The sequence below is a fragment of the Sturnus vulgaris genome, chromosome 3 (genome assembly GCF_052056855.1).
Source record: "Sturnus vulgaris isolate bStuVul1 chromosome 3, bStuVul1.hap1, whole genome shotgun sequence".
NCBI lineage: Eukaryota > Metazoa > Chordata > Aves > Passeriformes > Sturnidae > Sturnus > Sturnus vulgaris.
The window spans coordinates 8,274,655-8,285,070 of NC_142245.1; the positions used below are offsets into that span (position 1 = coordinate 8,274,655).

Consider the following 10,416-nt stretch of genomic DNA (forward strand, 5'->3'; position numbering starts at 1 on the left):
AGCTCCATTGTCCTCTAGCAACACTGGCAATTAGAGGGCCATCTGCTTGGCTCTGAAGACAAACAAAAAAACTGAAAATACACCTAAAATTGAAGATGGTCCTCTGAGGGATAATGAATACCAAAAGGAGTTCTAGTCTTTGCCTGGCTCGGAAGGGAGCCGCGTGGAACATTCAGGCTTCCTCTATGGAGACCTCGTTTTCACATGTCATTTAGCTTTTTATTCTATTAAGGACTAATTGGGACAGCGGGGGCTGTTAAAGGAAACTATGTAAAACTTGGTCTCTGTACACTTCCTCGGGCTCCCCAGAGCATCGTCACAGTAAATAAGAGGTTTGCCTATGGAGATGAATGCTGAGAGCAGTGATTTCCCCGGTAGAACTCTTGAGGAATACTGCGGTTCATTCCCTCCCCAGATGACATAAGTACTGGAGTTACTTCCCAGTCGTTTTCTGGGTCTGGGTGTACTGTATACGGGTTGGTGGGGAGCCTGTGAGAGGAGGGAGCAATGAGGGGAGGGGAAGGGACAAAAACCTTGCAGGAAGAAAAGGCTGCAGCAGCACCTGAAGAGCTTTGATCGGAAAAGGATGTGGAAGCGCGGCGGTGATTTCTTGTGGAAGATGTTTAAAAGGGTTAGGTTACCGCACCTCCTCCCTTAGGCAGAGGCTCGGCATCCTCTGACGGTGGGCAAGACCTAAGCATGATACCGCATCCTCTGAGCTGCAGAAAGAGGCAGGGAAGCGCCGCTTTCCCCCGTTCCTGAGGCACGGCGGGGCGGGGGGGATGCACAGGCGTCCTGGAAGTATTAGTCGGGGGTCGGGAAGGGAGGCTACGGTAGTTGCCGAGGAAGGGGAAACGAGCTCAGCTCGCCCAGGCTGTGAGAAAGTTGCCCAGCTCTGGAGGGGAGGGGCGGCCGGGGCCGAGCGGGTCCGGGGGCGCGGGGGCGGTGGCAGCGGCACCGCCCCCGGGGGTTCGCAGTGACGCAGTTCCCGGCGAGGCCCCCCACCCGTCTCCTCCGCCCCCACTCCCCTTTTAAACCGCGCCGGAGCTGCTCAGTCCAGCCGAGCCGAGCCCAGCCGAACATGGGGCCGCGGGCGCTGGTCGCCCTCCTGGCGGCCGCCGCCCTGGCAGGTGAGCGGGGCGAGAGTACATCCTGCCGGGAGAGCGCTGGGAAAGGGGAGGAACGGCCAGGGAACAGCCCCGGCAGGCGCAGGGGGGGATGGGGGGATGGAGGGGCTCGCTGCGAGGAGGCGGTGTTGGGCGCGGGACGCGCAGCTCGCGTCGCCCCTCGGGAAGGGACGGTGGGGCCAGGGCGTGCGGATGGCACTGGGCGAGGGCTCCCCGGCTGCTCCGCCTTCATTTTTATCCCAGTGCAGCATCTTTGCACAAAGACTTCTCGGTGCCCTTTCATTGCAAGGGTGCCACTGGGGTTTTGCCAGCCGCTGCTGGATGCTAGGAGGTGATGGCAAAGCAGTGGCTCTGCAGGTTTAACTAATAGGATTTTTTTGGTTGTTTTTTTTTTTTGTTCTTTTTTGGGGGTTTTTTTTGGTTTTTTTTTTGCACGTGGCATTGAATACTAAAACTCCACTGTGAAATTAACCTTAAACACAATAGAATAAGGTGGTGGCTTGGCTCTATAGTGTTTTATGCATACTTACATCATTGCTTGAAAGAGTCGGTATCATTCTGGGTTGAGTATTTTGGCTTTAGGTCTGTTAGAAGTCTCCACACTTCTGGGACTTGTACGAAGGCTGCGAGGAAGTTGACTGTCTTCAAGTGCCTTTATTGAGATCAAAGAGGGAGGGTGGAATACGGGGAGGAGAGACCCCAACACAGAGCTCATCACACTTTTACTGTAGATTCTATGGGAGTTTATTACCAAATATTTTTTTCCTGTTTATGCCATCAAACAGATCAGGTACTTCTTCACGTCCTTTGTGGCTGTCGTGCTTTCAAATGTTGAATTGGTTAAACATTAACTTCAAGAACTTTCTAGTAGTCCTGCAAATCAGTATGCCTAAATCAGTGATCTTGCCTAGGAAGACACTGACATTTTGATGAGGCATGACACTGCACTGAGTCATCTGCACTGATAAAAGAAAGCCATGGGGGGATTTCATCAGGGACCTACCCAAAGATCTGTTCTAATCTTGGAGATACAAGCAAAAACCTTGTGAATTTATCGTGCATTTTTTATTTTTCATGATATTCATCAACTCTTAGCACTTAGGCAAGATCAAATAATCTGATTGTCACTGCCTGGGCAGACTTGGTTCAGGAGGGTAAAGCAGAGCCAGGGCTTAGCTTTACTAAGTGGGGCTGTGGTTTGTTTCTTGCTGTATGTTCAGGTGCCAGATTTCCATGCTGGCATGTGCTCTGGCTTTGCTCTCTCTCTGGAACCCTGCAGTGGTCCCGCCTGCTGTGTTCCTGCAAGTTCATAGGTGGGTGCTCTGCTGCCCCTATCTGGGTGATGGCCTCACCCCTCCTGAGCACACGTGGAGAGGGAGGCAGCCGTATTGACCAGCACCTTCAGGTGGCAGGTGGCCCCAACGGAGCTCTTGCCAGCTGGCGTGGGCTGGCACTGCCAATACCTGGGTAGAGTGGGGCATTGCTGATTCCCCACTTGCCTTCCTGGCTCAGTCCTGGCAGAGCAGCTGCCTCAGTGTGTTATTTCATGCTCTGGCATGGATTGGAGGCGCATTCTGTTTATCCAGGCATGTTAATATGACATATGTCCAATACCATTTGGTTTTCTGACATTGTTATGATGCTCCCTCTTTGTTCATGCTGGCTTGCACTATTGACCAAGCTCTTGTGAGCTTTTGAATGACACAGCAAAGGCAGTGCGTATAACCTGACTTTGTCTTCCTGTGCCACTGAGAGCATTCAGGGGGTGCCTGAAGTAGGAAAATATGTCCAGGAGTTTGTCTGCTCTGTGCTTTATCACATCACCCGGGTGTCACTCATAGGAGATGTGCTGTGGCTGTGTCACTAAAAGTACAAAATAGCATGTTTTCCCTCGTGACTGTCAGGTTTTCTCAGGGGCTGGAGGAGCAGGGGAGCCTCCCCAAAAAGAGGCAGTGAAGGGGCTCATACCTGTGGTTTCATGTAAGTGGAGTCTGGGAGCAGCTCCTGCAACTGTGGGATTGAGATAATGTCTTTTTAAGAATAACACTTTTTTTAGTGGAAGGGGCCTTATTTCCTGCCCCCATGTATGTACATCCTGCTCCTTCATGCATGCAGCAGGGTGGGCTGCAGCAGTGTGGTAATTATTTGCATACTGGGTTAGTAAAGGAGCTCGGAGCCTGCCTCAGCCAGCACTGAACACCAGAGATGGGGGATAGGGTTGGCTCTGTGCAGCACCATCTCCCCTCACACACCGCCTGGCACTCTGGGGGAGGGACGCAGTACTATTTTAGGGGAATCCCTTCTGTGCTCTCCTTGTATGGGTTCCCTTATCTGATGGCACTTGTATATGCAGGGAAGGGATGGGGGCTGGAGAAGCACATCCCTACGTATGTGTTTGGGGGAGAGCACAGAAATATCAGGAGTTATTATTGTATGATGCTCAGCTGTTACACTCTGAGTCAGTGCTCCAGGGGATGTCTGCTTCCTCTGCCAGCACAGAGAATAAAGGTTGTGTTGCTTTAAATAGTGTAAGGCTACATGCTCCTTTCTTCCTTGGGGCAGTGTTCATTCTTCTGATGTTGAGAGGTAACATTGACCTCCTTTATCTACATGATGTTCATCTATTTCAGGAGGTCTCTCACTGACCCAGCCAGAGAGAGGTCATGGTTGTATTTAGGACACTCTCCTGACCTATGTAAGGACTTCAGAGCTGCACCCCAAGCTATGTGTTTGTGTGCTGTGATTCTGTACTGTGAGGAGCAGGATTCAACAGGCCCTGCTTCCACACACTCCTGTGTGGCTGGCAGAGGTGCTTAACCTCACTCCTGGAAATATCCAGGTGGATGGGAATTGACACAATTTATTATTAACACAGAGCAACCAAGCTCATTAACCAGCTGGAGACGTTATAGCAGTGATGACAAAATAAGGCAGCACAGCGGTTTTATTGGCAATGGCTTCTTTCCAAAAGCAAATTCCTTGGCCCAGGTACAGTAGAACTGCTGTAAGGAGGTGTGAGTTATCCCACGTGTCCTCAGGGCAGAGAGAGGGATGGGTTGTACTGCTTCCTTCCGGAGTAGTTTTCCACTGAGATTTGGGGGGATTTTGCTTATCTTGGAATGATAATGGATCACTCAGTGAATGGAAATTTTCCTGTCCCTTCTGGCATTCTCCATCCTTCCAGGAGCTGCCTCCAAGTGAGACAGCATTTCTCCAGCAGGATTGGGACAATGGTCTGCTAATGGCAGGGGTTCGCCTAGAGCTTCTTCAAGGAGCTGAAAGATACTTGGGGTGCAAACCCAAGAATCAAGCTTGTTTGTTTGGTTTGATTTTTTTTTTTTTTTTTTTTTACCATCAAACAGGTGCAACTACATAAGGACCTGATTTGAATTAAAGTTCCATTTTTGAATTTAAGCCTGGCTTTCTTTGGTGTTGCATTCATTGTGGGTGGTATTACTCTTGGTGTATATTATTTTAGTGCTACAAGTGTTACCATGCCTCTTCTCTCATATTATGCCTCAATTTTACATGGCTTTTCCATCCAAATAAGGAAGGATTTAATGTGGAATGTGCCTGATTTAGTTGACTGCCAACCCAAAACTCAAGCTGTCTCATCAGACCTATTTGACTGAGGACTCCTGTCAGTGATGCTTGTATTAATGAGTATCTAATAATTGATTTTTCTTCCAGGTGCCAGCACAGTTCCAGTGGAAAAAGACCATACTGAAGAAACGGTGAGTAGCTGCTTGTCAAACCAAGCTCAGAAAATATCAGTGATGTATTCTCTGTTTCTTTAAACTCTTAGGGCAATGCTTCATTATTTTTCCTAAGGGTAAATTTTTAAAAGCTCATGGCTGGTGTGGAACTTGGGAGTGCCTTTAGCTGTCAGGAGATACCTGCCTGCACCTCAGTGTGTTTGGTGTAAATGGGAGCTGGCTCCTGTGTCAGTGTGGTACTTGTGGAGCTCTGCATTGTACAGCTGCTTGAAAAGTGATTGCACAGTACATTGTACTGACAGCTTTGGGGAAAGATGAAATACCTACAGTTTCCAACTGTGTAACAGACCTTCTGGTGTAGTCCGTCCTCTCCTGCTTTGGAAGGAGCTCTTACCCTGTGTTATTAAATAAATGCCATCAGCTGCTCCCAGACCCTTTAACCTGACACCAGACCCCTTGCACTGGTTGTTGCTGTGATCATTTAGATCAGCAAACACCTGGTAATAACAAAAAATAGTTAAAAGACAAGTGGCTCTATAAATGTTTCATTGTCTCCTCCCAGTCATACCCACAGATCATCAGCCTGAGGTTCTTGTACCCTCAGCAAACAGGAGCACTTGTTCTCACCAACAACTTCAGCACTTGAAAATCATTTTATACAGAGGAGATACTTTGGTAGTGGTTAAAACTAGAGCACATTGTGTAACTTTCCTAAATTTGTTAATTTTCTCTGCTTCCAGACAATCCAGTTGAATGTTCAGTGCTAAAAGCCAGGCAGGACTTAGAGCACATGCATGTGAAAAAGTGTGGAGTGTATCCCATACAGAGAACGTAGAGGTGTTTCAGTGTATTGGCAGTCCAGACTGCCTTTGCAGTATCCTCACTTGGAAAGACTCTACAGGATAATCCTCATCCTTTAAATGCGTGTTGTGTCTCTTTATTTTATAGGATGTGTTACCGCATGTTGTTTGACTCTGCTTTGTACTGAGTAGAGTATTTAATGTTTAAGAAGGTACGAAAGAATCCTCTAACTTCTACAAACAAAAGGGGAGATAAAAAGGCCTGTCTGTTCTCTTCCTACTGGTATAGGAGTGAGGGGCAAAGCCCAAATTCACAGGATTACTCAAAACTTATTAATAGTAGCCTAAACTCTAATCTCAAACAGGCTTTTCTATCAGCTGGTAGAAAGTTTCAGAAGTAAAGTTTCCATTTTTGCCATGAGGATTTTCTCTCCTGCTTTGTCTCTTCCAGGTAACCAGGTGCATAGTGGAGGTTCTGTCCAACGCTCTGTCTAAGCCAAATGCACCCCCCATTAATCCTGAATGCAAAGAAATCCTGAAGAAGAGTAAGTACAACATTATCTGAACTTAGGAAAGGAATTTGGTGCATGGTTTCTCTATGGTGTTGGAGTTGGTGAACTGTTACTGTAGGAGCCTATATGAAATTTCAATGCTAGAATTCTGGTTTCCTTCTGTTCAGTCTGTCTCAGGGAACAAACAGCTTGACCTGGGAATTGTCAAGGGTTCTTGGCTGGCACATGTGTCTCTCCTCTTGAACCACCTGGAGAGTCTGAGAGGGCTTGACAAACTCTTTAGGTAGCCTGAGAAGATGAAGCATAACTATTGCAAGGCATCAGATTTCTTGGATATTCTTTTCAGTCAGTTTAAAAAAAAAATTAAAGTTATTCAAAAAATATCTGGTTTAGGTAACTTGGAATAGATGGTTGTCTTTTTATTGTGAATAAGCATCTGTGATGGGCCAGGTCTGACATTCAATGAACTGACACAGCTCCAGGTCCCATTGGTTTTTAATGGGAATGAGAGCTAGCTTGATTCAATACTAAAATGTGATCACAAGAAAAACAAAGAAGGAAAATTATGCTGGAAATTCCAGAGAAACTTGTAAAATGCCTAATTAAGTGGAGTTAATTAGTTAGTTAATCCTTTTCCCGGTAAGCATACGGAAGTGTAGCAAACTAATGATCTTAAAAGCAGAATTAAGAAATCAATTCTGTCCAAATTTCTTTGGTACTTTGGGAAGTCAGTCATCTCTTTGAAATAACACTTCAGTGGAGGGTTGGATTATTCTATGATGTTGCTTTTGTTATTGTAGGTGATAAAAATGACAGAGAGAGAAGTGAAAACAAACAGCATGAAGTTAGGCATTCCAAAGACCCAGCAGAGACCGAAAAACATCCTACTGAGAGCGTGGAGGAAGAACAAAGGCAGGCAGAAGAGGAATCTAAAAAGTACATGGAAGGAGGTGATGAGAAACTTGCTCTCACGAGCAAGGAAGGCAAAAGCAAGGAAGAGGAGGCCGGACACCACACACCTGCTCAGGATGAGACACTTCACATGGAAGAAAAAAAGTACTACCAGGAAACTGGGAGAGAGGAGGAGAGGAATTACCACAGTGAAGAGGAAAGCAAAGACAGCAAGTGTTGTGAAGATGTAGAGGCTGCTGTTCTCACCAAGAAGTCCCACTCTGAGGGCATGAACATGGATGAGTTGCGTGGTGGGAGTTATCAGAGCCCCAGGGGCCACTGGCACCTGGAGGAGGGAATGCAGAGCCCTTACAAACAAATTCGGGAAGGTGAAGAGGGAGAGGGAGAAAGGAGTGAGAAATACCACCATGAGTCTCAGGAACGTGGTTTCTCCAACCAGCAGGAGCATGAAGAATCTGAGGAGAGTGAAGAAAGAGAGGAGGGAAAGGAACCCTACAAACCAAAAGGTTCTCATGGGAAGCACAGAGCGGGTGACTCCTATGTAGAGAAGAGAGGCCACGGTGGTGAGAGGGGGGAGCCAGCTGGGGTATCACACCTAAGGGAGACCAATCTCTGGGAGCAGTGGAAGCATGGTCAGAAACATCAGGAAGAGTCTGAGGAGAAGAGTGGCTCTCCTGGGAGGCGTGGGCCTGAGGAGCTGCAGGAGGAGAGGCCTGCAGAGCAGGGCAGTGAGGAGCACAGGGACAGCTGGCAGCAGAGCCAGGAGAGCAGGGAAGAGGAAAACAAGAGGCGTCACCGCAGTGAGAAATGGCCTGAGGAGAGGAGGCACCATGATGGATCACAGAGTTCTGAGGGGAGGATGTACCTTGCTGATGAAAATGAGGAAGAGATGGACAGGTATCTCAGCAAGGAAAAGCAGCGGCGTCTGGGAGGGAAATCCCACTCAGGGAACAGGGAAGAGGAAGGGTCACAAAGGGCCTATGCTCAAGAGCACCAGGGGCAGGCCAGGAGGCACTACAGCACTGAGGACAGCCTGGAAGAGGAGGAGGAAGTGGAAAAGAAGCATCACAGCAGTGATCAGGTGGAAAATGAAGAGAAGGAAAGATTTGCAGAGCGAGAAGAGTACAGAGGCCATCTCCCTGCAGAGAAAGAGAAGAGAACTGCAGCACCCTACAGGCCTTTCTACCCACTGCTGTGGTGGAAAAGTCGGCACTTGGACAAAAGGGATGGTGCAGGGGAGCAGCTTCTGGAGGGCAGGGCAGAAGGCAGGCCTGCTCTGAGTGAGAAGAGTATTTTCCCTGAATACAGTGACTATGAGCGCTGGTCAGAAAAGCAAATCCAGAGCGCTTTGAACCATGGGCACACCGCGAAGAGGAATCCTGGCAAAACAAACAGGTACGATGTGGAAAGGCAGTACAAGAAGATGGATCAACTTGCACAACTTCTGAACTACAGGAAGAAGTCAGCTGAACTCCCAGAGCTGTACAGCTCTGGAGAAGACCTGAAGAAACATCACGTAGCTGGGAATGACAGAAGGAGCCTAAGCCAGAGGCCCCTCACAGAAGAGGAGGTAAGTGCATAGTTTCTTTGAAAAGCTGGGGGAAGCACACGTCCAAATCCATTCCCAAGGCAGCTGGGAAACTGCGCATAGAAAAACACAAATAAGATTAAGTCACATTCTGAGAGTAGATCTTCAGTGATTTAAAAATCTGCTTTCTTTGAACAGTGGAACTTTAAGTTTGCTGAACTATCCCAGGGCACAGTTTGTGGGAAGACGACAGCTCCTGTCTGCTGCAAGGCAGGAAGGGAAAGATTTTATTCCTCTTTGGGCCCTGCCTCTCCCCTGAGGCTCTATAGACTGACAAAACAAAGGTGCCATTGCAGCAGGAGCAGAGGGGGAACTGACAAGCACCACTTGGGCTGTTGGGTTGTTTAAAACACAGAGCTGAAAAGTGAGTTGGGTGTTTAGAGGGAAATCAGCTGCCCATGGACTTCCCAGCTGGAATTGCAGAGCAGAACCTGCATTGCACCTGTAAGTCCAATTCATTTGCATAGTTCACATGTAGTAAATCCTCGGGTTTTTTTGTTTTTTTTTTTTAATTGGACTTCCTGTTCTGCTCCTATATCCGGAAAAACTGAGCCTACGCTCATCATTTAGCTGCCATCAGCCACATCCTTCTCGTGTGTCACTGTGTCTGTGCATTGCCCAAAGCTGTGCTGGGAGCAGTGGAGATTGGACACTGATTTATACAGATGTTAATTGGCGTTAAAAAGTCATCATGGTAAAACATTGGCTGCATAAAACTTCTCCTGCTCTCTGGTGCCCTTGCTGCACTCTGCTTGCTGTGGGACTTCCCAGGGACCCTCACCTGAGCCCCAGGGCTAGCACCTGCAGCTGTGACATGGCAGGAAGCCACCACTGGATAAGGGTGCTATAAATATACAAAGATGAGACTGTAATTAGGGCCAGCTCTCAGAATTAAAATTTTGATGCTTTCCCCAGCTTCCATTCAGTCCAAAGCAGGGAATTTCACCAATCTTCCAAGACTGAGCAGCACTGCTGTTAACACCTGCTCTGCTCAGGGACTGGGAAGTGGCAGGACAGAATCTGCCTTAGAAATGGCCTTTCCTCTCCTTTCCATGGAACAAAACATTTGCCAGTGTTAATGATGTGGAAAACTCTGTTTTCACAGGAAAAGCAGCTGGAAAACTTGGCCACCATGGATCTGGAGCTGCAGAACATAGCAGAGAAGATTAACAGCCTCAGGAGAGGCTGAAGGTGTCCTTGTAATACCTGTGTTCTGTGGTAAATTCACTGCCCCTGGATTGTTTGCCCTAAACCCAGGAAATTCTATTCACTGTCCATTCTCGTGTAGTGATTTACACAGCTCAAAGTGTCTTTAATTTGCTGTTATGCTCCTGAGACCTGAATGGCATGAATTTTAGTAATATAACCTTTCATGTGGGCAGGTATTTTTAATATGCTTTTGGAGATAATTGTGTTAGTGTTCTTCAGGAATATATTTGAGTTTGCAATAATAAAAATCATTGATCTTGGACCAAACCTTCTCCTTGTTCATGTGGGTGATCTCAGAGTGAGCCGGATGAGGAGTGCAGATTGTGCATAAAATAGAGATGCTCCACCAATCTCTTTTGAAAGTTACACGGAGCCCATCTGTGCATTTTGTTTGCCAGTTTGCATGAGCATGAGAGGGAAGAAGGAATTTGAAATCTCAGTAATGATTTTTCTCGTTTCCTTACTCATTTTCACTGCACTTTACAAGGATAATGGCACATTTAAAAACTGGAATTCAGTGTTGAGACCGTGTCAGTGTCACTGCTGGTGAAA

General features: G+C 47.4%; 1 protein-coding gene across 6 annotated transcripts in view; it reads left to right on the forward strand.

Annotated features, from left to right (window-relative positions):
- Positions 1-10,131, forward strand: part of CHGB (chromogranin B) — a 64,074-nt gene extending 53,943 nt beyond the window's left edge. For 5 of the 6 annotated variants that reach the window (XM_014892639.2, XM_088160891.1, XM_014892643.2 and 2 more), the window contains 4 exons: positions 4,818-4,861; positions 6,095-6,188; positions 6,956-8,637; positions 9,761-10,131. In XM_014892639.2, the coding sequence (XP_014748125.1) occupies positions 4,818-4,861; positions 6,095-6,188; positions 6,956-8,637; positions 9,761-9,844 (1,904 nt within the window). In that variant the 3' untranslated portion in view covers positions 9,845-10,131. Of the gene's footprint in view, positions 1-655; positions 1,131-4,817; positions 4,862-6,094; positions 6,189-6,955; positions 8,638-9,760 lie in introns of those variants that run through there. The other variant, XM_088160895.1, reaches the window with a different exon arrangement.
- Positions 10,132-10,416: the final 285 nt, after the last annotated feature.